The following is a 27,993-nucleotide window of genomic DNA, read 5'->3' as shown; positions in this document are numbered from 1 at the left end:
AATAAACAAATGGGACCTAATGAAACTTAAAAGCTTTTGCATAGCAAAGAAAGCTGCAAACAAGACTAAAAGACAACCCTCAGAATGGAAGAAAATATTTGCAAACGAAGCAACGGACAAAGGATTAATCCCCAAAATATATAAACAGCTTATGCAGCTCAATATTTAAAAAAAACAGACAACCCAATCAAAAAATGGGCAGAAAACCTAAATTGACATGTCTCCAAAGAAGACAAACAGATGGCCCAGAAGCACATGAAAAGCTGCTCAACATCACTAATTATTAGAGAGATGCAAATCAAAACTACAATGAGGTATCACCTCACACCAGTTAGAATGGGCATCATCAGAAAATCTACAAACAACAAATGCTGGAGAGTGTGTGGAGAAAAGGAAACCCTCTTGCACTGTTGGTGGGAATGTAAATTGATAAAACCACTATGGAGAATAGTATGGAGGTTCCTTAAAAAAGTAAAAGTAGAATTACCATATGACCCCGCAATTCCACTACTGTGCCTATAGCCAGAGAAAACCATAATTCAAAAAGACACATGCACCCCAATGTTCATTGCAGCACTATTTACAATAGCCAGGACATGGAAGCAACATAAATGCCCATCGATAGACGAATGGATAAAGAAGTTGTGGTACTTATATACAATGGAATATTACTCAGCCATAAAAAGGAACGAAATTGGGTCATTTGCAGAGACATGGATGGATCTAGAGACTGTCATACAGAGTAAAGTATGTCAGAAAGAGAAAGACAAATATCGTATATTAACACATATATGTGGAACCTAGAAAAATGGTACAGATGAACCAGTTTGCAGGGCAGAAACAGAGACACAGATGTAGAGAACAAACGTATGGACAGCAGGGGGGGAAAGTGGCAGGGGGTTGGTGGTGGTGGTGTGATGAATTGGGAAATTGGGATTGGCATGTATACACTAATATGTATAAAATGGATAACTAATAAGAACCTGCTGTATAAAAAAAATAATATTCGAAAATTCAAAAAATAAATAATTAAAAGGCAGTGTTTTTTTACATTCCCTTTTTGCTATTTCATTTTTAGTATAAAGAAATGCCACTGATTTCTGTATGTTAATCTTGTATCCTGCTACGTTGCTGGATTCATGTTCTAGTAGTTTTTGTGTGGAGTCTTTAGGGTTTCCTATATATAGTATCATGTCATTTGCTGATGACATGATACTATATGTAGTGACCTGAGATTTTCTGAAGTCTGCCTGTTACTTCTCAGGTAGAAAGAATGTCAGCAGGAAACAGTTACTAAGAAGGACAGTGGTGACCATTTGTAGTACTCATCCTTCTCAATGATAATTATGCATATCTTCTGACCTGCACAGTGAGACTAGCTGAGGATTTCAAGGGATCGCAGAATTCTTACCCAATGTGGAGATCCACTCCTCACCCATTTCTTTTGCGTTAAGTGAATATTTTCCAATGTAGCATTTGATTGCTTTAATGATTTTTTTAAATTAATACACTTTATTTTTTAGAGCAGTTTTAGGTTGACAGAAATATTGAACAGAAAGTACACAGTTCCCATATATCCCCTCACCCCAATTTCCCCTGTTATTAACATCTTGCATTTCTGTGGTACATGTATTAACAATTGATGAGTCACCATTGAAAATTATTATTAACTAAAGTCTGTAGTTTACACTGTAGTTCGCTCTGTGTTGTATGTTCTGTGGGTGCTGACAAATGTATAATGAAATGTATCAACCATTACTGTATCATACAGTATAGTTTCACTGCCCTAAATATCCCATGCTTCACCTAGTCATCCTTCCCTCCCTCCCTGCAAACTTCTGGCAACTGCCTTTTTTTTTTCACTGTCTGCATAGTTTTTCCTTTTCCAGAACGTCATGTAGTTGGACAATATGCAGCCTTTTCATTACTCTAGGTTCTGTTTCTGTAAATCACACCAGAAGCACATTGTTTTTTAGCAGCCATTTTGCATGGTTGACTCAATGAACATGTTTGATAGCAAACTCCTAATTCTGTTCACACATGCTCCTGATCCCACCCTATGTAAATAAATTAGTTTCTAGAGCCAGTGCAGGGCTTTTCTTAATTGTTTCAGTTTATAACGTTTGGGAGTCATGGATTTTCATACCATGCATTTTAATCCTTATCCAAGTCATGGATAAAATATTTGTATAGAACAAAGCCTGGGATAGAGCCCTACAGCTCATCATGAGAGACCTAGGTCACATTATTTATTAGTCAGCATACCTTGGCAATTGAGGGTCAATGGATGTGATTTTTCTGCTTCTGTTCACACCACTTCATGAACAGTTGACAGGACTGTTTCCACTTAGTAGAGTCTAATCATATGATATATGTATGTGAGACCACATCAGAGCCAGTGGTAGTTCTTTATTCTACCCTTATCCCCTCAGGATATGGAAGTGGATTCCCTTATCAAAACAAGTAGTGCCATCATGTCTACCATCTCCTTGGAGTTTTGGATCCTACTGCAGTTTAGAGTATTGAGCAACTTACAAATGGGCCTTTCCCCTCCAACAGTATTTCCTGATGAAGCTTTTCGGCCTTCCTACAATATATGGCAGAGATCTTTTTTCTCTTCAGCATGCATGACAGAGCAACTAACAGCCTGTTTGGCATTCAGACAACTCAGTAGGCCATTCTTAATTGCACTCTGTTGAAATATCACCTATTCGTAAAGGTCATAGAATCCAAACAGCAGAGCTTTGCAGTTTGAGCTGCTTTAATGTATGTGAAGTTCTTGAGTGGCTGATATACTGTTACCCAGAGTACAGCTTTCTGTCTGGACCACTGTCCCAAAGCAGTTACTGCATCACCCCTGAAAGCTCACACTCCTTTCATGTAGTATCAGAACATGGGATTGAGTATGTTCAGCAAACAGTGAGAAATCTTCTTTGGTTAAAGCAGAAGCAAAGGAAGAGAAGATGAATGAAGTGTGGGCGGGTACTTAGTACAATCTGTTCTGTCTGACAGGTCACTGCCTTGGGACTTTTGTGTTTTTGTTGTTTTCTACACCTATCCTAGGGGCATTCTAGTTGTGATTCTGTTACAACATGAATAAGTTTTAGCCTCCTGGTTTGTAGTGAAACATCTGTTAACGGTAGATACTATTCCAAACACAGCATTTTCTTAACGAGACCCCACTCTACATGGTTACATCACTTAACTTTTTCATTTATTGGCCGAGTCAGTTAAGGCTACCTTTTTATGGTACTAAGTGGGGCAATTCATATCTGTCTCCAGCAACTTCACAGCAATGTGTAAGAGAAAATGAAATTAAATAGAAATTTCTTTGCAATCTTTGGAAGGATTATCTAATTCCCTGCGTTTTGCTTTTAGCTCTGAGAAGCCTTCTTCAACAGTGCCAAAACCATCTCCTCCTCTGTACTTCCCATTTGCTTCAATAGTGTTGTCATTTCCCAATCAGTGCACACCTCTACTTCCACGAGTCTCTTCACTGACCTCACTGTCCCTGTCTCCTGGAGCTCCAGTCCATCCTCCTCCACCTCTTCTAGTGCTGAGAAAACTTCAGTTGCTCCCTGTTGCTAACAAAGTTAAATCTGAATAAGTTTAGAGTGACCATCTAGGCTGCTGATGCATCACCAGCCCACATTTCATCCTTATCTTCTCTTCCTTTCCTTAACTAAAGGAAATTTCTCATTTTCCTAAACGTAATGAATCCCATGCCCGTATATTTACTCCTCCTCTCCTTTCCATAATCTGGTATGTCCTTCCTTCACTCCCCTCGTAAGTGATGCCTTGTTTTTAACCTGCAGCTCAAATTCTGCTTCATTCATTCAAAAGATATTTATTGAGCACTTTCTGTACACCAGGCATGGGTCTAAGTGCAAGGAATCCTACAGGAAACAAAACCAAGCCTCCGCCTTCACAGAGCTCATTCAGGTGGCAGAGGGTAGATATTGAACAAACATATGGTAAGATACATGGGTATACATATGGGATGTCAGATTCTGAGAAGGCTGTGGAGGAAAAACATGATGAAGGAGCTAAAAAGGAAGATGGCTCTTTTCAAAGGAGTGGTCACCAAAGGTTGATAGCTAACATTTTCTACATGAAAAAAGTGAAGGTTCAGTCATGTGAGCATGAGGAGAAAGAGTGTTCCAGACAGACGCAACAGCAGACACAGGGTCTGGACACAGGAGAATGCCAGTGTGTCCCAGGAACAACATGGAGGCCACTCTGCCTGGGACGCAGCTTGGTGGCTGTGGTGGTGAGCATTGGGGCGGGGTGGGGGCGGGGGCGGTCTTCCTCCTTGTTTTCTAGTGCACTGAGAAATCCATTGAGAATACAGAGGAAGTGAGAAATGTTGGAAGTTTGGAGAGAGAGGTGAAGGTAAACCTCTAGCATAGCAGCAGAGTGAATAGACCAGGGAGATACCAGGGGGCTCACTTGCAGTTCCTAACATTGAATTTAAATGTCTTTGACCTGATCACCTCTTCCTTTGAATTCTTGTAGCAGTTGTTACCCATACTTCATTTGGTACTTGGCATAAACTACCTTCTGTTGTTTCCAGTGTCTGGCCTAACTTTCTAACTTGTTATTTGTTGGGGGGTTTTTAATGCGTTATACCCCACCTGTCTCCTCAGCTGCTTTGAAGTAACTTTGAATATGCAAACAGCAGAAAAGGACAAAAATAAATAATGGAGAGTGTCAGAACAAAATGAAAATATAAAAAACAAACAAAAAAAATGAAAATATACCTGAGTAGAATTCAATAATAGCTGAAAAGCATTTGGAGAGGAGGAATCTTGAATGAAAACTTTTTAATCTCCACTACCTAAAACAGGATAGTTTATTGAAATTGAATAATATTAAAATCATTACTGCAATAATTACAGTGAAACCCACCTTTGCATTGCCTCAATTTTTGTCCCACACGTCCACCTTGATTCCCGGGAAAAAAAAGTTTTACATGTACCCAGTGTATTGATTCCTTATAATTTACAATGTCATATCAGAGATATTTGGTAAGGACTGCAGTGATTGCCATGAAGCTTGCTGAGAAGAGCACACAGAGGCCTGATGCTTTGAGAAAATGCCTGGCATAGTTTTCTCATGGGCACAGGAGTCCTGGACAGGCATTGCAGGACCCAGGGACCTTCTGAGCCAAAGTACAAGTTCATTCCATAAAGGGATCTATAAAGATTTCCCCCCTTGAGAAGCTTTTGTTGATTGTCACAACTTGTAAAATGTCCATGATGATTACAGTCCATATCTTTTCCTTTCAGTTCATTAAAAATGCTATTCTACTGTCTTAGGTTTGCATTGTTTTAATAAGTCATCAGTGGTAATTCTTACCATTGTTTTCCTATGTTGTGGGTGCCCTGTTCTCCCATCTTCCAGGAGAATGAGAAGTACTCATTCCTTCAGCTGCCGGGAGTTTCAGCAGCCGATAGCTTTCAGCTCATCCTTCTCTAGGAATTGTCCTCAGCTAAAGGGGATGTATCTTGCCAACAGTGACAGCCTCTTCTTGAAAGTGGCCTGCATCTAATGTCTAGTGATTGAAGGGTTATAAAGGCCAGAACACCTTGTCTTAATGCAGGACAATTTCTTCAAAGCCATCTTAGCTCCAGAACTCTCCTTGGGATCACCTGGGGCCTATGCTGTGATTGCATCACAGTTTAACTTCTCCCTCTGCCCACTTCTGCATCCTTTACTTCCCCAGAGGTTTCCATTCCAAGCACCCACCAGTAACTGCCGGCACATAGATCTCCATCTTAGTGTCTTTTTTCCAGGGAAGGCAGCTGATAACACCTTGTATACAATGTCCTTTCTCCTTCTGGCTGCTTTCAAGTTTTCCTCTTTATCTTTGTTCTTCAGCGATGATATGCCTAGGTGTGGATTTCTTTTTGTGTGTGTGTGTGGATTTCTTTATGTTTTTTTTTCCTTGGGGTTCATTAAGATTCTTGGATCTAAATGTTTAATATTTTCATCAATTTTGGAAAACTTTTGGCCATTATTTCTTGAAATATATTTTCTGCCCCGATCTCTCTCCTTCTGGGCCTCTAAGTACACATATATTAGACAGTTTAATGTTGTTCCACAAGTCACTGTTGTTGTTCCACAGGTCACTGAGGCCTTTTTCATTATTTTTACCTTATTTTCTCTCTATGCTTCAATTTGAGTAATTTCTATTGTTATGGCTTCAAATTCACTGATCTTTTCTCCTGCAGTATCAAATTGACTGTCAAGATCATCCAGTGAGTTTTTCACATCAGATATTATACTTGTCAGTTCTACAATTTCCATTTAGTTATTTTTGTCTTCCTTCTTTCTACTTAGGATTTAATTTGCTTTTCTTTTTCTAGCTTCTTAAGGTGGAAACTTAGTAAGCCTTTCTTCTTACCTAATATAAAACTTTAAAGCTATAAATTTCTGTCTAAGCACTGCTTTAGCTGCATCCCACAAATTTTGATAATGTTATACTTTCATTACTTTCTTGAAATATTTTCTATTTTACCTTGTGATTTCTTCTTCACTTATTGGTTATTCGGAAGTATATTATTTTAATTTTCAAATATTTGAGGTTTCTTTAGCTACATTATTGTTTTGGATTTCTAATTTAATTCTGTTGTGGTCGGAGAGCGTACCCTGTAACATATAAATCTTTGGAAAGTCATCAAGACTTTTTTATGGGCAAGCATATGGTCTCTCTATGTGAACATTCTTCATGCACTTGAAAAAAGTGTAATCTACAGTTGTTGGGTATAATTCCTATAAATTTCAGTTAAGCGAAGGTTAGGCAAAGAGTAGCCAAGCATAGAGTATACAGGTATCAGAGACTTTAAACCAATTGGGGGGCATTTCTTGTTGGTCCAAAAGCTTTTCTCTCTTGTGGACAGCAAACTGGTGTCTAAACGAAATAGAGTACAACCACAGTGCACCAGTGTTCTTTTTCCTTTGGTTTGTAATTATGTTGTTAACTTGAATCGGGTTTTGCTAATTTCAGGGTTAAACTTGCTTTTCCAGTTGATTCTATACTCCTTGTTATCAGGTAATCATTTTAGCCCAGTAAAAATGGGCAGGAATACTAGAACTTAAAATGTTTCAGCAGTCACGACTCTGATAAAATATCATTAAGGACCCTACCCTTAGAGGAGAGCTTTGTCATAATTGCTACCCCACAGTGGCATCCATCAAGATAATGGTTTGACTTTCTTCTTAAGTAGACAACAATCAGTTAGATAATCAAAGGGTAGCAAGCCTTAATTACATATATGAACTCCCTGTTTTAATTTTTTTAAATAAGACAAATGGGGATTCCTGACTAACAGAAAATGCCACACCACTAAAGAGCTTCCTTTGTGAGTGTTCTTCCCATAAAAGTAAATCTTTCTGGTCCTTTCCTGACAGAAAGAAAAAGCAAGATTAGAGGAACCACGATATACCATGTAGCAAAATGCAAGTTTGCATAGGACAGTGCCCTCAGGAAGGAAAGAGGTTGGGGGTCCCAGCCTAGTTGTCATTCACCTCATTTCCTGGTACTTTCATTTTTCATTTCTAGTTATAATGGTCCTGGTCTGTGTCCTGACATATCCAGATAACGCTGGCTCTAGATAATGCCTCCATTACATGGGGATGGCAACACCCAGCAATTATGTTTTCATCTGTTTGGGAGTTTGAGCTTCCCATTACACCAAGATGACCAACCCTTTGTAATGATAGTAATAATAATCCCTGTTAAGATAATAGGCAAGTATTCATGAATTTAACCAAGGAACTACATTAGTTATTTAAAAGTTCAAACTGCATTCTCCAGTTGCCTAATCCGTTGGGTTTTTTTAATCCTTTCTTTTAGGCATAATGAGATAGTTTTTGCCACCATGGATTTTCCCTAGGTTGTTGCCTTTCAAAGCAGGTTAGGCAAGGAGTAGCCAAGCATAGACAGGGTATACAGGTATCAGAGACTTTAAACCAATTGGGGGGCATTTCTTTTTGTGAGGGAGCAAAATGGGTGGACAACGAAAAAAAAAATATATTGTGTCCCTTGTATAGTGACACAGAATTAGTGGCACTGACCTCATGGATGGCCCCAAGGATCCTGACAGGTACTTGGGCAGATGCCGTGTCAGCCCCCAGCACACTGGGCAGCTCAGGTTGTCCTCAGGAGTACCTAGTACCTCACACACTCGTAGCACCTTATGTTGCCAACGTGGGTAGTGGGCTTAGGGTTAGACCTATTATCAGGAGCTGCCCTGTCTCTTACAAATTGTATTTTAACATGTCTGAACCTCAGTTTCCTCCCACGTAAATTAGAGACAATCAAATCTACCTGTTGGGTTAATATACACATCAAACACGAAAGTAACAGAATAAGGCCAGAGACTTAAATAGATGCCAGGAAACGTTTTCTCCATTTCCTTCTTCTCCCCTTCTTCCCTCCCCTCCACTCCCCTCACAAGACCCTTGTGAGGTAGACTATGCAGGTATCTTCTGTTTTGTAGATGAGATAACTGACATCAAGGGTATCAACACAACTAATTAGTGTCAGCCTAGTTCAGACTTTTTTCTGTGGTGGGAGAAAACATTCATGTCCTGGTGTGTGCACACAACTGCCTTTTCACCACGTGTGAAGTCTCTCACTGCAAGAGCTTAGCTTGGTCCTTAGCACCGTTGGCTTTCACAGGGCTTCTGCAGCCCAGCCTTCCAAGATGCACTTTTAGGCCTGACACTAATAGCTGTAGAGGATATTCATCGGATCTGCTGTCCCTGTCTCCTGGGCTTTTTGTTGAGACCTCATAGGCCTGATAGGATGAGTTTCTTTAACTAAAAAGCAGAATCGTGAAGGATCCCCTGAAGGAGGTGATAGACCATCAGCGTTTCAAGAGCATGGCTCAGATATTGACCCCAGCTAGTCCTAGTGTGCTTCCCCCCTTTTTTAAATTCTTATTGGAGTAAAGTTGATTTACAGTGTTGTGTAATTTCAGGTGTACAGCGAAGTGAATCAGTTATACATATACATATATCCACTCTTTTTTAGATTTTTTTCCCATATAGGCCATTACAGAGTATTAAGTAGAGTTCCCTGTGCTATACAGCAGGTTCTTATTAGTTATCTATTTTATATCTAGCAGCATGTATATGTCAATCTCAGTCTCCCAGTATATCCCTCCCTCCCCCTTATCCCTTGGTTACCACAAGTTTGTTTTCTATTACATTCGTGACTCTACTTCTGTTTTGTAAATAAGTTCATTTGTACCCTTTTTTTTAGATTCCGCATATAAGTGATATTGTGTGATATTTGTTTTTCTGTGTCTGACTTAACTTCACTCAGTATAATAATCTCTAGGTCCGTCCATGTTGCTGCAAATGGCATTATTTTGTTCTTTGCTATGGTTCCATTGTATATATGTACCACATCTTCTTTATCCATTCCTCTGTTGATGGACATTTCAGTTGCTTCCATGTCCTGGCTATTATAAATAGTGCTGCAATGAACACTGGGGTGCATGTATCTTTTCGAATTATGGTTTGCTCCAGGTATGTGCTCAGCAGTGGGATTGCTGGGTCGTATGGTAGTTCTATTTTTAGTTTTTTAAGGAACCTCCATACTGTTCTCAATAGTGGCTGTATCAATTTACATTCCCACCACCCCTTTTCTCCACACCCTCTCCAGCATTTATTGTTTGTAGATATTTTGATGATGGCCATTCTGACCAGTGTGAGGCGGTACACATTTGATTTGCATTTCTCTAATAAATAGTGATGTTGAGCATCTTTTCATGTGCTTTTTGGCCATCTGTATGTCTTCTTTGGAGAAATGTCTATTTAGATCTTCCACCCACTTTTTGATTGTGTTGTTTTTTGATATTGAGCTGCATGAGCTGTTTGTACCTAGTGTGCTCCTGACACAGCCTTCTGAGTCCCTTGAAAGTGACTTTTTGTCAGGCTTTTTCCAGACCGATACCAAGAGCATGGCAAGTAGAAGAAACCTCTGGGACTGGAGTGCCCAAGTTCACTTCTGGGCTCTGCCACCAGCCAGAGTGACCTTGGGCACATCCTGCACCCAGGACCTTAGTTCCTTCAAAGGTAAAATGAGGATAACAAAAGAACCAACTTCATGGGGTGTTTGTGATGATTAGATGAGGTGAGGTAATACACGGTCAGGGCTTGGAACATGCTGGCACACAGTAATCACTTGCTCAATATCTGTCAGCTGCTGCAGTGGTAGTTGTTACTCCTTTTCACACCTTGGAAGACTTAAACCAGCATTTTCTTCCTCTGCTGTGAACAGTCACTGTGCTCTTTCTTTTTAATGGTGGTTTTGAAGGTCTTGGTTTTTTATTTTCAGTCAGCCTTTCACATTTCCATCTCCAACCTCAAATACTCTCTTCCCTTATAGCTGGTTCTAAGTGAAATCTCCTTAAGAGATGTTCTGCCAGGTGTTTCCCTCCTCTCTCCAGTCAGCTTAGCAATGTACCTGCTTATTTTATTATTTCTTCACCTGATTCATTATTAGCTTTGAGCTAATTGAGTGTTTTGAGGCATTGGGAAAGGAGGGTGTGTGAGGGGCCAGGTTCTGTGTGAAAGCAAACTGCGCCGTGGGTGGGAATTTTAGGAAAGGTGTTTTCTGTTTGCAGGTGGGGAAGGAAGTATGGCTTCACTCTTACCTCTGAAGTCAGAGTTTCATTTTAGGCAAGAGTGTTAAATATTAAGGACCTCTAGTTTGAAACAGCTTAGGTGGTGGCAAAAGTCTGACTCTATTAGAAAGAGAAGGATTTGGTAGTGAGGCCAAGGCAGGTGGGAGCAGGTGGGCAATACCGTTCTCATTTCGTTCATTCTGCTCCATCTGTGCCCCCATCCCCGCCAGCCAGTTACAGAGCTGCCAGTAGAAGGCTCCTGGAGTGCATGCAGACAAATATCGTGTTGCAGAATTAGACTAGGTTCACCTGTCATGTGCTCGCGTGGGAAGACAATCAGGAAGGGAAATGTTGGGATTTTGATTTCAGGACCTTGTTTGTTGTGGAGAATAAGACACGAACAAGCAGAGCTTAGTCTTCTGTGACTGTCCCTGTCTGCGTGTGTGACTCGGAAGGCTCTGTATTCAGAATCCCTAGTGTTATTATCCATATTCCTAGGAACCCAGCCTTCAGGGTGGCACGGATCATAGTTGTTTCCTGTATCAAGCTTGATGTGCCAGTTACGAGGCCCGTGGATCCTGAAAGCCCTGGTTTGTTTTCTTCCTTGCATCGAATGTAATTACAGCTCTCACTTCCACCACGTCTGGGAGTCACTGAGCTTTTTGAGTCACTATGTCAGCCCAGCATCCCTCTCCCTGTGGCTCTCCCAGATCATCAGAGCCTCATTTTCCCCCGGATTTACTTTAATGCCTAGTGTTACAAGGTTATTTCCAGGGTTGTCATTGCTTCTTCCTCTAATGTTCAGCTGCAGTTTAATTTTCAGCTCTTATCGCTGGACTTCATTACATGGGGAGAAAGAAATTTGCTCTAGCAGATAGTATCAGGTATGTTTTTCTTTCTCTTACAATTGGAAAATCACTCCCGATCAGTTCTGTGCTAGTGGGTTAGATGGTCTAGGTGGGGCGCCTTATGTTTAAGGATTCGCCAAACTGAGACTGTGCTCAAATTTTGTTGCTCCCACTTTTGTGCATGACACTGATTTGGCAAATCAGTTTCTCTGTACAGCATCTTAGACTGAATCTACTATTTCTCTTCAGGGCTATCATGGGTCTTTGTGACAGTGTCTGTAGTTGGTTGCCCTAGTTTGCTTCTGATGATGCAATAAAATCCATGATTAGCTTCAGTAAACACCACTAGCTTACTTGAAAATTTCGTGCCCTAAATGCCTATTGTCTCATGGCGCCCACATCTTCCCCGGGTGGTAGAGTGTGGCCTATGGTGGCACTGCCCTTCAATAAATTGGAGCACAGACCCAGCGGAGCAATGCAACCCGCTCAGCTTACACAGGGAGCTATGACCGGATGAGCGCTCAAGTTTCCTGCGTCTCAGCCCAGTGCTCTTCCTTCCAGGTGCTTCCGCAGGGAGCAGAGATAACACAGGCACAATAGTCGTGGCCGATTACTGACCATCAAATAGGTGTCAGGACCATACGTCATCTCTGATCCTCACAATTCTGCGGAGTAGTGTTTTACAGCTAAAGAAGCTGAGAGAAGCTAAAAAACTTGGCCAGGGCCACTCACTAGTCATCACAGAATCCAGGTGGAGCCAAGGTCTGTGCAAGCCATGCCCTGTGTTCCCCTTCCTGCATTGCAGGCGGTTTAGAAACACCCCAGTGACTGTAAGAAGTAGAAAATCTGCTCACCCTTCCCATCCTTTCAGCAGATAATTATCAGCAGATAATTATTTCACAGCTGTTCTGTGCCAGGCACAGTGCTGGGTGCCGTGAGCGAGAGATGGCGCCCTGTCCTTGGGGCACTCCTTTCTCGAAGCTTTCCCTCCACTGTCCCTTCTCTCTCTCCTGCAACATCCACCGATCCCTCTTATTGCCAGGCCCGTCTTGTCTGCACTGTGCTCTGATGTCTCCTTTCTTTCCATTTTCAGTGGCCATGTTAGGACTACGTACACACGACCAGTATCGTGCGTAGACTGGTAACACTTATTGAGGACTTACTGAGTCTTGGGTGTTTACTGCATGCTCCACGTGTGTTACCTTCTTGATCTTCTCAGACACACACACCCCTAGCTCAGAGAGAATAGGTAACGTGCCAGTGTTTGGTGACGCAGGGTGTGGGCTCAGGCAGGCAGGCTCTAGAGCCCAGGCTTCTGTCTACCTGCCGCCGCAGTTATCACGGGCACTTGGGAAGCAGGCTTTGGTCACGTGGGACAGAGGGCCCTGCACAGGATGTGCCAGAGCAACAACAGAAAGAGGCTTTTAACCAAAAGTCCCACTGGTTTGGTAAATTTCCATTCCTTCTTACAAGGGTTGGTATCTTCTGACATTTGAAAAATAATACTTTCCCCAAAAGTGAATTAAATAGGATGAAATAGATATTTCACTGAGACACAGGATAAACCTGCCAGAAATCACAAAGAATCTTTTTACAAAGTCTAAGTTCTTAGAAACAGGAAGACAAATGCCAGTGATTTCACACTGGGCCGAGAGCAAATTGCTGCCTGCTCTTGTTCCTAAAATGGACAGTGCAGAGTAAAACAGGATGTGGGATGTCCAGCAAATGTTTGCTGAACATTTATTTGCTGGCTGTAGAGCACTGGGAATAAAGGATGGATAAGATAAAGTTCTGATATTTAAGGAGTTCACAGGCTAACGGGGAGACAGGTAAACATAATTACACTATAGCACAACAATGCAGTTGTGGACGGGCCATGTGGCAGCTAATCTACTGACAGGAAGGGATGGGGGCGCTCGGGGAGAGGGCTGGAGCTGAGCCTTCCTAAGTGTTTGCTCTCAAGTGTGCAAGAGTGTAATCTGGACCCAAAAATGTTGTGATTTCAGAGACCTTTTGATGGTATATGTAGATCATGTGAGAGCGTGTTTCAAACAAGGCTGCCCTGGCAAATATGCTGTATATGGTTATTATACCTCAGTAACCTCTCAAGCTTTGCTTATCAGCTCTGGAGAAGGTGATCTTTTTGTGGGGTTTTTAATGTCCCCAAATCTGTGAGACATTTAAGCTCCTCTTCATTTACTCATCTTTATATCCCAGGCACTGATATAGCAGAGGCCCCAGAAATATCTGTTGAACAACAGAACTGGATCCCCATTTGTGAGTCCTGGAGGTGAGTGGGCCGGACCCTGCATAGGGCAGGGCATAAAACCACTAAACTGGCCTTCTCTGGACAAGCCGCCTGCCCAGGGCCCTGTCCCTTCCCTCATTCTCACCCCGCCTCACTGCTGGAACCCTCAACCCAAGGAGAAGAGTACAGAAATCCTCACCTTAGTGATGTATTAGTCATTCCCTGAAATGCTTCCTTTTTTTTAATATTCCGTCTTGTTCCAGGAAGGATTTTAAGACAGGTAAGCATCTACTGGGTCCTAGGCATGTCTACAAAGAGCTCTGCTGTTTCACCTCAGATGAATTGTATTCAGATAGTTTTCCACAGAGACAGCACCGCCTGGCCAAGAACAGGGCATCTCTGTCCTGCAGCACCTTTGCTTCCAGAGGGTCCCAGGGCAGCCCCAGCAGTGGCTCCTTTGTTCCGTATCTGGTTGTCCAGGATGATGGCTTGTGTTGTAAGAAAGGTCCTGTCACCTTCAGTTATTTCACACCCATGGAACAACCACATTTTTCAATTTCTGAAGGATGTCGTTGTTGGAAAACCCCTTCCCTTGGTATCTCCAAGGAGTTTAAGGGCCTAGAGGGGGAATATGATGACGACAAGGCCAGAACTCAGTGCAACCCTGCACACTTATCTGGACATGTCGTGTTTGAAATTATGGGTCTGCGTGTGTGTATGTGTTTGTGTGCACACTTACCTATTTGTTACTCCAGCTTTTCTCCCAGGAGAGGGGGACTAGGGTTTATAAGGTAGAGGTCCTGGTTATGACCCTTACTGGACTGTGAATTTTTGATTTGTGTTGGGCAAGTCTCCTAGCCTTCCTTTCCTCAATTTGCACAATCCCGTTCACTTATGTAGTAGAGTAGGTGTAGGGCTTGCAATTCAGTAGGATTCGAAATAAACCATATGGCAGAAACCTTCTTATCTTATTAAATTTTCTTATTATACCCAAGGGCTTCTAAGATGCATTGGAACTCATTGAAAGTTGAATACAACATACCTAATCGGGACACTTAGAAAAAGAGAAATGCTGGTTGATTGATTTGGTACAGTCGAATCAGAAGGCAAATGCCCATAAGCTGAGAGTGTCCTGCTCCCATTAGGACGCAGTGAGGACAGGAAGTCCAGCTGTGCTGAGCTGTTCTAGGTACAGATTAGCGCTGTGCTGCTCCAGGTGTCACCCGGGAGCATGTGAGAAACACTGAATCTCAGACTCCACCCCAGACCTTGTAACCAGAATCTGCATTTTAACAAGATCTTTCTGCAGTTCTTATGCACGTGAAAGAAATCGCTTGGAGAAGCGCTGGATCAGAAAACATGGGTTGGACTATCATTTGAGACTCCTGCACTTTCTGCCTCAGTAAGCAAACTTCCAGGGACTAGAGCCATTTATTCTGTGCCTGGAATAGACTCATCTGTGTAATGCTTCCTGGGGATGAAAGCGTGATTCTATTTTTAACAGTAGCATTTTCTACTTTTTTTTTTAAATTTTATTAGAGTATGGTTGATTTACAATGTTGTGTTAGTTTCAAGTGTACAGCAAAGTGATTCAGTTATACATAGATGTGTATTCATTCTTTTTCAGATTCTTTTCCATATAGGGTATTACAGAAGATTGAGTAGAGTTCCCTGTGCTGTACAGTAGGTCCTTGTTGGTTGTCTATTTTATATTATAGTAGTATGTATATGTTAATCCAAAACTCCCAATCTGTCCCTCCCCCCAACATTTCCCCATTGGTAACCATAAGTTTGTTTTCAAAATCTCTGTCTGTTTTGTAAATAAGTTCATTTGTATCACTTTTGAAAATTAGGTTCTACATATGAGTGATAGCATATATTTGTCTTTCTCTGTCTGACTTACTTCACTTAGAGGTTACTGAGTCCATCCATGTTGCTGCAAATGTCATTATTTCATTCTGTTTTCTGGCTGAGTAATATTCCATTGTATATATGTACCACATCATCTTTATCCATTCCTCTGTCAATGGACATTTATGTTGCTTCCATGTCTTGGCTATTGTAAATAGTGTTGCAGTGAACATTGGGGTGCATGTGTCTTTTCGAATTATGGATTTCTCTGGATATTATTCCCAGGAGTAGGATTGCTGGATCATATGGCAGCTCTATTTTTAGTTTTTTAAGGAACCTCCATACTGTTCTCCATAGTGGCTGTATCAGTTTACATTCCCACCAACAGTGCAAGATGGTTCCCTTTTCTCCACACCCTCTCCAGCATTTATTGTTTGCAGACTTCTTGATGATGGCCCTTCTGACCAGTGTGAGGTGATACCTCATTGTAGTTTTGATTTGCATTTCTCTAATGATTAGTGATGTTGAGCATCTTTTCATGTGCTTTTTGGCCATCTGTATGTCTTCTTTGGAGAAATGTCTATTTAGATCTGCCCATTTTTTTACCGGGTTGTTTGTTTTTTTGATATAGAGTTGCATGAGCTGTTTGTATATTTGGGAGATTAATCCCTTGTCAGTCAGTCGCTTTGTTTGCAAATATTTTCTCCAATTCTGTGGGTTTTCTTTTCATTTTGTTTATGGTTTCCTTTGCTGTGCAAAAGCTTTGAAGTTTCATTAGGTCCCATTTGTTTATTTTTGTTTTTATTTTCATTATTCTAGGAGGTGGATCAAAAAAGATCTTGCTGTGATTTATGTCAAAGTATGTTCTCCCTATGTTTTCCTCTAACAGTTTTATAGTATCCAGCCTTACATTTGTCTTTATTCCATTTTGAGTTTATTTTTGTATACGGTGTTAGAGAATGTTCTAATTTCATTCTTTTACATGTGGCTGTCCAGTTTTCCCAGAAGCACTTATTGAAGAGGCTGTCTTTTGCCCATTATATATTCTTGCCTCCTTTGTCATAGATTAATTGACCATAGGTGCATGGGTTTACTTCTGGGCTTTCTATCCTGTTCCATTGATCTGTATTTCTGTTTTTGTGCCAGTACCGTACTGTCTTGATTGCTGTTGCTTTGTAGTATAGTCTGAAGTCAGGGAGCCTGATTCCTCCAGCTCCATTTTTCTTTTTCATGTTTGCTTAGGCAGTCTGGGGTCTTTTGTGTTTCTGTACAAATTAAAAATTTCTTTGTTCTAGTTCTGTGAAAAATGCCATTAGTAATTTGATCAGGATTGCATTGAATCTTTAGATTGCCTTGGGTGGTGCAGTCATTTTCAAAATATTGATTCTTCCAATCCAAGAACATGGTGCATCTTTCCATCTGTTTGTGTCATCTTTGATTTCTTTCATCAGTGTCTTATAGTTTCAGAGTACAGGTCTTTTGCCTCCTTAGGTAGGTTTATTCCTAGGAATTTTATTCTTTTTGATGTGATGGTATATGGGAGTGTTTCCTTAATTTCTCTTTCTGATCTTTCGTTGTTAGTGTATAGGTATGCAAGATATTTCTGTATATTAATTTTGTATCCTGCAACTTTACTGAATTCACTGATGAGCTCTAGTAGTTTTCTGGTAGCATCTTTAGGAGTTTCTACATATAGTATCATGTCATCTGCAAACAGTGACAGATTTATTTCTTCTTTTCCAATTTGGATTCCTTTTATTTCTTCTTCTTCTCTGATTGCCATGGCTAGGACTTCCAAAACTATGTTGAATAAAAGTGGTGAGGGTGGACATCCTTGTCTTGTTCCTGATCTTAGAGGGAATGCTTTCAGCTTTTCACTGTTGAGAATGATGTTAGTTGTGGGTTTGTCATATGCATTTTCTACTTCTGATCTGACTTGACCTTTGCTTTCCCAAAATGATTTGAGTTGGCTTCCAAAATACAACCAATTGGATGAAAAAATGAGGAAATCTAGATTTAAAAAAAACTGTATGCCTATGGAAACTAATATAAGACCAGATTATAATAGCACACATAAATGTTTGCCACCAAGTCTTGTGCAGCTGCTAGACTTACGTAGCTGACCACTTAGTTTTGAGCTCCCTAGTGACAGAAACAAAAAAGAAAACACAATTAGTAGCAAGTCTACACAACTAGTAACTGTGTCCAACACAGTTTTTCTCAGCACAGGGTCTGATGGGAATTTCTTCATTGGATCATCACAAGTAGACTGTACATCTGCATTTTCATAACAAGTACAGTAGTACATTTCATGAGATTTTTTTCTTACATTATCCCTTCAAGGCAAAGGGCTGTTTTACAGAAGTGTTTCTGTAAGGAGAGATCTTTTCTTGCTCTTGCTGCTTTGTCATCTTCCACCTTCACCTTTACAACCTCCTTGTTAATTAACCTGCCTTAACAGCCCCACCCCCAGCCCCTGCTGCCTTACCTAGTCCACTCCTGACGCCATTCCACTTGGACCCTCCTTGTTAAACTGCATCACGGAGTAACCAGGGAATAAACAAAGGTAAGATCAGGGCAGCTTGGTCCCTTGTCATATGGACTGTGGCACTGGCAGGCCCCACAGCTGAGGTTTTGAATTGCCAGTGAAAGGCAGATGTCATCCTTGTCCTTAACCTGTCCTGCTCCCCCGTTCATGCCAGTAGTACTGAAGGGATTTGGAAAATCGAGGGAGGACCAGTGTTAAGTCTCTCGAAGGTATTTATATATTTTCTCTTTTTGCTTGTTTGTTTGAGCTTGGTTTGCAGTATTTCTCAAACCTTCTGCTCATCTTTAGCTTGGAACTCCCCTGTGCGTCTTACTTAGTATCTATTGGAAGTGTGATGATACTCCACACACGTTCTAAGAATAGGATAGTTTTTATACCAAATTATACTGAGAAGAAGTGTTTCTTAAAGTGTCAAGGCAAGTTTAAGCATTCTCAGATTAGAGGATGATCCCTCCATGTGTCTGGCGGACCCAGAGGTGTGAGTCTAGAATGAAAAGCAGGACTCCTATGGTCCATCCTTTTCTCTTTCTGGCTGCCCTGCTTGGGATTCCCATCAGGCCATCCTCAGCCATTCCCACATCACTGAGAGCATCAGGAAGAACTGAGGCAGCTGCGTCCTGGGCTGGTCTCTGGGGCATCATCGTGGGATTACAGAAGCCCAGGAGCTGTGAGCCTCCTTATTAACAGCTGCTCTCTTGGTCTTGAAGCAGATCCTTTCACAGAGAAGCTGTGAAGTCATTTCACAATCATTAGCATGATTCATTCAGGGGTAGTGCTTATTTCCATTCTCTCTTACTGCTTAGTAGGTTTTTTCCCCCTAAGGTTGGTGAAAATTTTGAAGAAAAGAAGCAAAGCCATTCCTGGAACACAAGTTCACATAACTTCTTAAAGTTGTAATGCTGTTTAAAGTTCAAATCTTTGGGGGGTGGGGGAGAATGAACACAGCAGAACCTCCCTCCTAGAGTGGTTGTGAGGGTTTAATGAGGTCATCCATGAAAATCACGTAGCACACAGGGCTTGGCACGTAGGAAATGCTCAGTACATGGTAAGTGTTCTGAGTGAGGTTACTTGCTCTGTGCCTCTCCTGTTCCTGAACTTCTTCCACATCCTGGATGCAGGCATTTGTTTATATCACTGTTTTGGTGGCCGTTCCTGCCAGGACTTTCTTATAAACAGAACGAGTCTCCAGACCACCTTTTGAAGCTCCCTTTAGTCCCAGAGCCCTCGCTCAGCCCTCAGGATGGACGCAAATGTCAACACCTTCATCACTGAAACACACCATCGTTTAACTGAGGGTGCTCTAAATTGTGGTAAGAAAAACCAGCATAATTTTTCACAGAACTAGAACAAAAAAATTCACAATTTGTATGGAAACACAAAAGACCCAGAAGAGCCAAAGCAATCTTGAGAAAGAAAAACAGAGCTGGAGCAATCAGGCTCCCTGAGTTCAGACTATACTACGAAGCTACAGTAATCAAGACAGTATGGTACTGGCACAAAAACAGAAAGATAGATCAATGGAACAGGATAGAAAGCCCAGAGCTAAACTCATACACATATGGTCACCTTATCTTTGATGAAGGAGGCAAGAATATACAGTGGAGAAAAGACAGCCTCTTCAATAAGTGCTTCTGGGAAAACTGGACAGCTACATGTAAAAGTATGAAATTAGAACACTCCCTAACACCATACACAAAAATAAACTCAAAATGGATTAAAGACCTAAATGTAAGGCCAGACACTATCAAACTCTTAGAGGAAAACATAGGCCAAACACACTATGACATAAATCACAGCAAGATCCTTTTTGACCCACCTCCTAGAGAAATGGAAATAAAAACAAAAATAAACAAATGGGACCTAATGAAACTTCAAAGCTTTTGCATAGCAAAGGAAACCATAAACAAGACAAAAAAGCAACCCTCAGAATGGGAGAAAATATTTTCAAATGAAGCAACTGACAAAGGATGAATCTCCAAAATTTACAAGCAGCTCATGCAGCTCAATATCAAAAAAACAAACAACCCAGTCCAAAAATGGGCAGGAGACCTAAATAGACATTTCTCCAAAGAAGATATACAGATTGCCAACAAACACATGAAAGAACGCTCAGCATCATTAATCATTAGAGAAATGCAAATCAAAACTACAATGAGATATCATCTCACACCAGAATGGCCATCATCAAAAAATCTACAAACAGTAAATGCTGGAGAGGGTGTGGAGAAAAGGGAACACTCTTGCACTGTTGGTGGGAATGTAAATTGATACAGCCACTATGGAGAACAGTATGGAGGTTCCTTAAAAAACTAAAAATAGAACTACCATATGACCAGCAATCCCACTACTGGGCATATACCCTGAGAAAACCATAATTCAAAAAGAGTCATGTAGCAAAATGTTCACTGCAGCTCTATTTACAATAGCCAGATGATGGAAGCAACCTAAGGGTCCATCATCTGATGAATGGATAAAGAAGGTGTGGCACATATATACAATGGAATATTACTCAGCCATAAAAAGAAACGAAATTGAGTTATTTGTAGTGAGGTGGCTGGACCTAGAGTCTGTCATGCAGAGTAAAGTACGTCAGAAAGAGAAAAACAAATACCGTATGCTAACACGGTATATATGGAATCTAAGGAAAAAGTAATGGAAATCTAATCTAATCTAATGGAAAAAGTAAATGGTCATGAAGAACCTAGGGGCAAGACGGGAGTAAAGGCACAGACCTACTAGAGAATGGACTTGAGGATATGGGGAGGGGGAAGGGTAAGCTGTGACACAGTGAGAGAGTGGCATGGACATATATACACTACCAAACGTAAAATAGCTAGTGGGAAGCAACCACATAGCACAGGGAGATCAGCTCGGTGCTTTGTGACCACCTAGAGGGGTGGATAGGGAGGGTGGGAGGGAGGGAGATGCAAGAGGGAAGAGATATGGGAACATATGTATAACTGATTCACTTTGTTATAAAGCGGAAACTAACACACCATTGTAAAGCAATTATACTCCAATAAAGATGTTAAAAAAGAAACAAAAAACAAAAACCAGCATATACTGAGCCTTTATGGGGTGGGGACAGGCAGGTAAAAGACACTTTAAATATGGATCTCATCTAATTTAATGTTCAGTAACCTCATAAGGAAGCATTATCCTGTCTCACAAGTCAGAGCAGGAACTTGCCTAAGGTCACGTAGCAGGTTAGTATCAGAACTGGTATTCCAGTTCACCTCTGACTCCAAAGCTTATGGCAGCCTCTGCCAGGATCCCATTTCTTCCTCTAGCTGTGAGTTGGATCTGATCCACCAAGAGTAGAACCACAGTGTTGGGCGCAGTAACCAGTGGAACAAAACGAGACTGCTGGAAAAGCAAGTTAGACTTCCCCTCTCCCAAAAGCAGATTAAAATCTCAGCCCCTTAGGTGGCTACCAGCTTTATAACGAGGCAGGGAAATGACATGCTTTTTCATGTATAACGTATCTCCACTGGCAGCACAAAGAAGGGGCATCTTTGCTGGCTGTATTCAGTGCTGGGGTTGCCAGGCTGGGTGCAGCTAAATTATTCTGCAGAGTAAAGGCCAAGAGGGACCAAGAAGCCCCAGGGGAAGCTCTTTTTTTTTTTCTTATGTCTTTATTGGAGTCTAATTGCTTTACAGTGGTGTGTTAGTTTCTGCTTTATAACAAAGTGAATCAGTTATACATATACATATGTTCCCATATCTCTTCGTTTTTAAGTACGGAGAATCTGGAGACCACATGGGAAGGGGAGCTGGCACCAAGGGCGTGTGGAGGCACACGGCCATGTCTAATCCATGTTCGGTAAACTATCAGCTGCTGGTAGCATGGATTTTCTTCAGAGGAGTGAAGGAAGCACTGCATCCTGTTTCACCGCTGACCAAATACAGAGGCCGCCCATGGGTGTTATTACTAACCTTATTGTTTTTGATTTCTCAGGCAACCTCAGAACCTGTTCTGGATCCACAGCAGATCCAAGCATTTGACCAGCTTTGCCATCTCTACCGAGGAAGTTCTAGGGTAATGTTGGTGTGGCTGTTTACATTTTTATTTCCCTATTTATAATGAGTGTTTTGGTAACACAGTGTTCTCAGGTCCTCACTCCAACCTCATCCTTAGTCTGTAAGGTGCCCTGGCGTCCCTGTTATGGCTGTGTGGAGCCCTGACCCCAGGGAGCACTCAGAACTTGGCAAAGGATGCAGAGGAAGTGGAAAGATATCTGTCCCTTACCTGCCCTGGGCTGTGAGGACACAGAAGGGCATCTGTCTTTATACTGCCTCCAGAGAGAGCAGGCATAAGCCTAATCCCTCATCTGGGAGCCTCTGTTTATACCGATGACTGCCAAATCTGCCCTAAGCCCCAGACTCTGCTGGACGTCTGCACTGGTTGAATTTGCTTTGGCCATGAAAGATAAATGCTAAGTTGTAGTGGCTTAACCAAAATAGAATTGTAAATATGGGCATCCCAGGGCATCTTCCACAAACCTCTCTCCGGATTTCTTCTAGTTTGTGGCTCTGCCATCTCTAACGTATGGCTTATATTTGCATGATGCAGCATGGCTGCCCCAGCTCAAACCATCACATCTGCATTCCTGCTAGCAAGGTGGAGAAAAAGGAGGAAGACCATAAGCCCTCTATTTAAGGATAGTTCCTAGAAACTGTATACACCGCTTCCACTTACCTCCTTTGTCTGGAACTTAGACATGTGACCACACCTAACTGCAGTGGAGACTGGGGACATTGGTCTTGATTCCAAAAGGCCAGGGGCTAAAACTGCTGGAATCCTGGGAATCCTGTTGCTGTAGAAGAGTACAGATTTAGAGGGCTACGGCAGTCATGCCACAACATCAGTCTGGGGGCCCCACAGGCACTTCAGAAGTGCACTTATTAACTTTTCCAACCCGCTCCTCCTTGCCCGTGCCTGTCTCTGGGTGTCATCCTCTGTCATCAGGTCACCCAAAGCAGTCACCTGCTGGCACCCTGGGTTCATCCCTCCCACCCCACCCACTCAGTAGGGAGCTCTCCTGTCTCTTTCTCCCCTTTCCTTCCAGCTCACAGAGGTCACTGCAGGTCTTCTGTTCCTTCTCCAGGCTGCTGCTTGGGCACCATCTCCAAACCCAAAAGTCCTGTTACCCCCTTGCTTACAGCACTTTCCTGGCCCTCCATCACCTGAAGCGGAGTCCAAACTCTACCACCTCCTCCATGCCCCAGGTCACACCTAAATTCCAGCCAGGCCAGATTTGTTCTATAAGCTTTTCTTGGGCTTTCACAGACTGCTTATGTCCTGTTTTTTATGCCTGGGCTCCCTCTGCCCACTCCCCACACACCTGCTAGGTTGCTGGCAGCCCAGAGGAAAAATGGTGTTCCCTCTTTGAGAGCTGGTCTTGGGCAGGGTCTTTTATTCCAGGAGGTTTCCTGAACTGGCATCACTTCCAGCCAGGCTCTGCCCCAGGAGTTGGGTTTCTGGGCCTTCTATTCTAAGGAAGTTCTGCTGCTTTAAACTGTTGAGCCACTATTCAGGACTCATCAATTTCTAGAACACTAAGTTACAGAAGTAGAACACAAAAATATCTTTTTCCTTGGAAAACAGAAAATATTTTTTGTGTACTTCAGTGTCAATGTGAAAGAACTTTGGGTTTACGTAGCATCTGTCACCTGTCCTGTTATAGCATCGTACATAACAGTCCTTGCAGAGAACTCCACATGCTGATGGGAAGCTGAGAGGGTTACAGAAGACAGAAAGTGGCACAGGTGGGGCTTGTGCAGAGCGAGGGACACCCCTCTGTAACCTGCTCAGGCAGCAGTGGAAGTCCCTGCAGGGAGCCACCTCCTGCGTGTCCTGGGCCAGCTAAGGGGTTTGCAGTCGGAGCTTTCGAGCCTGTGTTACGAATTATGCATTGAACCATAGCTGTGTGTTGCAACCAGGAGCAGGCGCTGGATTATTTTAGATAAATTGGCACTTCGAACCAAGGGGCCTTCAGATGTCTCCCCAGTTACCCCAGTCACTGGTATTGAGTTTTCAACAGAAGTGACAGACACGTGTGAGTCTTCTGCCACTATTGCCTGGGTGAGGAGAGAACCCTTGCTAGAGGTTGGAGAACAGCTGGAAGACAGACTACCTGGCAGGGGAGGTGAGGAGAGAGCAGGTGACAGGTTATCTCCAGAGAAGGCAGAACCGTAGGCAGCTCGGCTGAGCAGAAACTGTCACAGGGACCAGAGTTCGAGTCCCACGCTGTCACTCATCGCTGGGTGACCCAGGGCAAGTAACTTAACTTCTCAGGGCTCTGGGATTTTTACCCAGAGGGTGATTGTGGAGGATTAGACATAATTCATGTAAAGGACCTAGTATCCTGGTGCCTGGTGCCTAAAAGGCACTCACTCAGGGAACTTACCTGGGGCTTTTAGAAGTCCCGCAGACTCCGGGCCTGCAGGCTGACACCGAGAGGCTCGCCCTGCTGTGTGTGATGGCTCGGTCCTCACAGCTGCCCTCTCTCCGGATGAAGGAGCTTGGGTGTGGCATTCAGCTCTTCTCTGACCATCAAGGGCATCTCAACGGTTAGGCTGTCAGGCTCTGTACTTTTGCCGAAAGCCTTTCTGAGCTCAAAGGAATGGCCCCACTGAGGGCCCAAGCCTGGTTTCCCAGTGGGCTGGGTTAACACTCTCCCCTCCTCAGCAGGTCTCCCAGAACTGAGCCTGTAACAGAGTGAGGGTAGCGCTGGTGTCGCTGGTGGACAGGAGCAGGGAGGGCACTTAGAGGAGAAGGTGGCATCTGTGAGTTTGCCTGGAGCCCCTGAGTTTGAAGTGGCAGCGGGGCGTCCACTTGGAGCTGTCCTGGTTCCACGAAGGAGAGGGGTCGGAGCCAGTGATCGTCATTCATCCCAAGGAGAACCCACCAACAGGGAGTGTGTGGCGTGAGCTGAGCAGAGAGCGGAGAACCGCGGCTCAGGCTGTGTGTCCACAGGGAGAGGACGGAGGCAACAGGCTCACACACCCGCTGGAGAGGGACTACTCAGAGTGAAGGAGGTTCAGGATCGGACAGCTTCCCCTTGTCAGAAAGTGTCACAGTTTGTTGTGCCCACAGGACTTACCCAGTCCAGCCGCCTCATCATCAAAGGAGGAAATTTAGGCCCTAGCAGATGCCATGAACTTGTGCCAAGTCACCATTGCCTGTTAGCGAGATGCAGCTCTGGGGTCCACACCCGGGTCTTACCCTCCAGCCTCGGCTGACGTGTGTCCCCTCCTTTGCAGCTGGCTCTGCTTACGGAACTCTCCCAGAAGCGTGGCAGCGAGAGCTGCAGGCCGTTTAGCGGCTCCCAGAGTGGCCCTGCCTTCACCAGCATCTTCCAGAAGGAGAACTTCCAGCTACAGCTCATACCCCCGCCTGTGACTGAGGACTGAAGACTCTCCCGGGCCTGGAGCCCCAAGACCACCCCAGCAGGTGGGGAGGGCCCCCTCTGACAGGCCTGGCCCCGCTGCCCTCAGGCTCCTGGGCGAGGCCCGAGGGCGGCTCCATGCCCGCCAGCCCTGGGAGACTCCGGCTCTTCCTGATGTTGCCGCAGCATCAGCACCAGACTGGTTGATTTTGTTTTGCTTATTAAGCAAATGAACGCCATATACCTCTATCCAGTTATTTAAGAAAATGCATCTTGCCTGTTGGGACTTTTTCTCATTTTCCCTGAAGTGTGGAGAAGAGGCGGAGCTCCTGCAGATGGCGTTTTGAGTCCGGCGCAGCCTGTCTCCTCCAGCTGGTGGGCACCACGGAGGGCTGTCACCTCCTGCTGCCATTGGGACAGGGAACAGCACGGTTGGGAACGGTGGTTGCCAGGCCGCAGCACAGCTGAAACCTGCGTTGGAGGGAATGAAGGGCTTGCGGGAGCTGGGGCACCTCCCTTTCCATGTGTTTGTGCTTAAACCCATTTGAGTGTAAGATCTGCCATTTCTAACAATAAATGCCTCGTGTTTAAGCCCTGCTGGCTGTCTCACTCTCCGTCTGTCAAGTCATAAAGGACGTTTAGAACCCCTGTTGCCACCATTCAGTTCTATTAGCTCCAAGTCAAGGACCCTGATTGATTGGGGCAGCCCTGCCTTTATTCCATAAGCAGCTGCGTCACAAGCTCCCTCCAGAGCACCAGCCACCCAGGCCCCCCTCTGCCAGGGACCAGGCTGCCAGAGCAGGATTTTTCCATTTCTTGGCCTGGGCACTTCCTATACGTCATTGAACCAACCACCGCAGGAGCTCACACCACACGCACAGAGGCTAGGTGTCTGCCTCCCAGGCTCAGGTGCTCCCTGTGTGGTTCCCTCAGGGCCGACCGGGCTCCCAGGGACTGGCTGTCAGGTGCGCAGGGTGAGCCCACCTGTCCAGCTCCGGGCCCAAAGCCCGTGGTGCTCCTACCAGCCCAGTGACCAGCCAGCGCCTTCTAGGTGCCAGGCGCCATGCTGGCTCCTTTGCGTGTGCATCATTTTTAATCCTCCAGAACAATCCACAGGAAATAGATGTAGAAACTAGATACAACTTTTCATAAAAAATATATCCTGCTTCTGCCACATCCTGGCTGTGATCCTGAGCAAGTCACTTAACCTCGCTCAGCTTCAGTTTCTTTATAAAATAAAGCTGCAGTGAAGACTAAATGAGCCAGTACCTACCTGAGAACGCGTAGTGCTGGGCAGGCACATGGCAAATGCCCCAGACATGTCAGCTTAGCTCTTATCACAGAACTACCCCCCGAGGTGGCAGCCCAAGCTGCCGCCTCCTGCCAGAGGTGCAAGGAGGCCACACTGGGGGACATGGTAGAGCATTAAGTGAAGTGGCCACCAGCTGGATGGCCCTTGAAGCCACATGAGAGCCTCATCTCCATTCTACAGATGAGAAAGCTGAGGCTCACACTGGACAGTTTAACCAAGGCGACACACAAGAAGTAGCAAAGCACAAAACTCAGAACTGATTTCAGAGCCAGTGATGCCACCTCCACAAATTCCGTATCAGAAGGTTTCTTGACAAGTCTAAAACTAAGGCCAAAGGGGCTCGACAGTCTCAAAGCAAAATGTGGTGATTGCCTGCCCTCAGTCGACACTCTAAGGCAGTTTACTGAGCATCCGAGCCCCCTATTCAAACCAGGGCTGGTAAACACCAGCAATGCAGTCTCCTCCAGCCACTAACCTAGTTGATCATCCCCAAGAGTTCTTTGTCATTCGAGTCACAGCACCATTGAATAAGTGACAGCAGCCTTATATCCAGGTCATGCCTTCTGGATTGGATTGAAGAGCCCTCTTGTCTCATCTAAGGGCAGATGAGAAACCGACTCCAGGGCTGGGCAGTGCTGGGCCCGGTCCCTGTCCCCTCGTGGCACTTAGCACATGTTCTACTCTGCAGTGACGTCGGGTCCCACTTCAGAGCAGTTCCTTAGCAGAGGCTTCTCTGGAAATACATCCAGGCTCAGTCAGCGGCCGTGGTTCTGCTGACATGGCCACAGGAGCTCACTGAGGGGGTGGGGGGCTCCCAGGATGGAGGAGCAGCGGCTCTGAGCACTCGCTTCCAGCCCCGGTGCTGAGCTCCAGCTGCTCTTGCAGGTCACGTGCCCACCCCTGGGCTGTGACAGGTGGTAAGAGGAAAGATCTGGAGGAGGGAGGCTCCAGGCACCCATCAGCTACCATTTGGGGAGGGCAGGTGCCTGGTCTGAGCCGGCTCCTCCCATGCTGCGCCCGGGGGAGGGGAAGGTGGTCCTCTGAAAGGAAGTCAGGGCCCTAAGAAGGGAGGGATTCTGATTTGCCAAAACGCAGCAGTGTCCATCACAGCCTGTTTCTTCTTTGTACCTGGCAAACGGTTAAGTATTTGAAAGG

General features: G+C 43.9%; 1 protein-coding gene across 4 annotated transcripts in view; it reads left to right on the top strand.

Annotated features, from left to right (window-relative positions):
* Positions 1-26,315, top strand: part of VPS8 (VPS8 subunit of CORVET complex) — a 300,312-nt gene extending 273,997 nt beyond the window's left edge. For 3 of the 4 annotated variants that reach the window (XM_060011002.1, XM_060011000.1, XM_060011001.1), the window contains exons 46-47: positions 22,094-22,174; positions 25,402-26,315. In XM_060011002.1, coding sequence (XP_059866985.1) covers positions 22,094-22,174; positions 25,402-25,551 — 231 coding nt within the window. In that variant the 3' untranslated portion in view covers positions 25,552-26,315. The remainder of the gene's footprint in view (positions 1-22,093; positions 22,175-25,401) is intronic. The other variant, XM_060011003.1, reaches the window with a different exon arrangement.
* Positions 26,316-27,993: the final 1,678 nt, after the last annotated feature.

Source organism: Delphinus delphis, chromosome 4 (genome assembly GCF_949987515.2).
Source record: "Delphinus delphis chromosome 4, mDelDel1.2, whole genome shotgun sequence".
Classification (NCBI taxonomy): Eukaryota; Metazoa; Chordata; class Mammalia; order Artiodactyla; family Delphinidae; genus Delphinus; species Delphinus delphis.
This window is presented reverse-complemented; position numbering and strand designations above follow the sequence as displayed.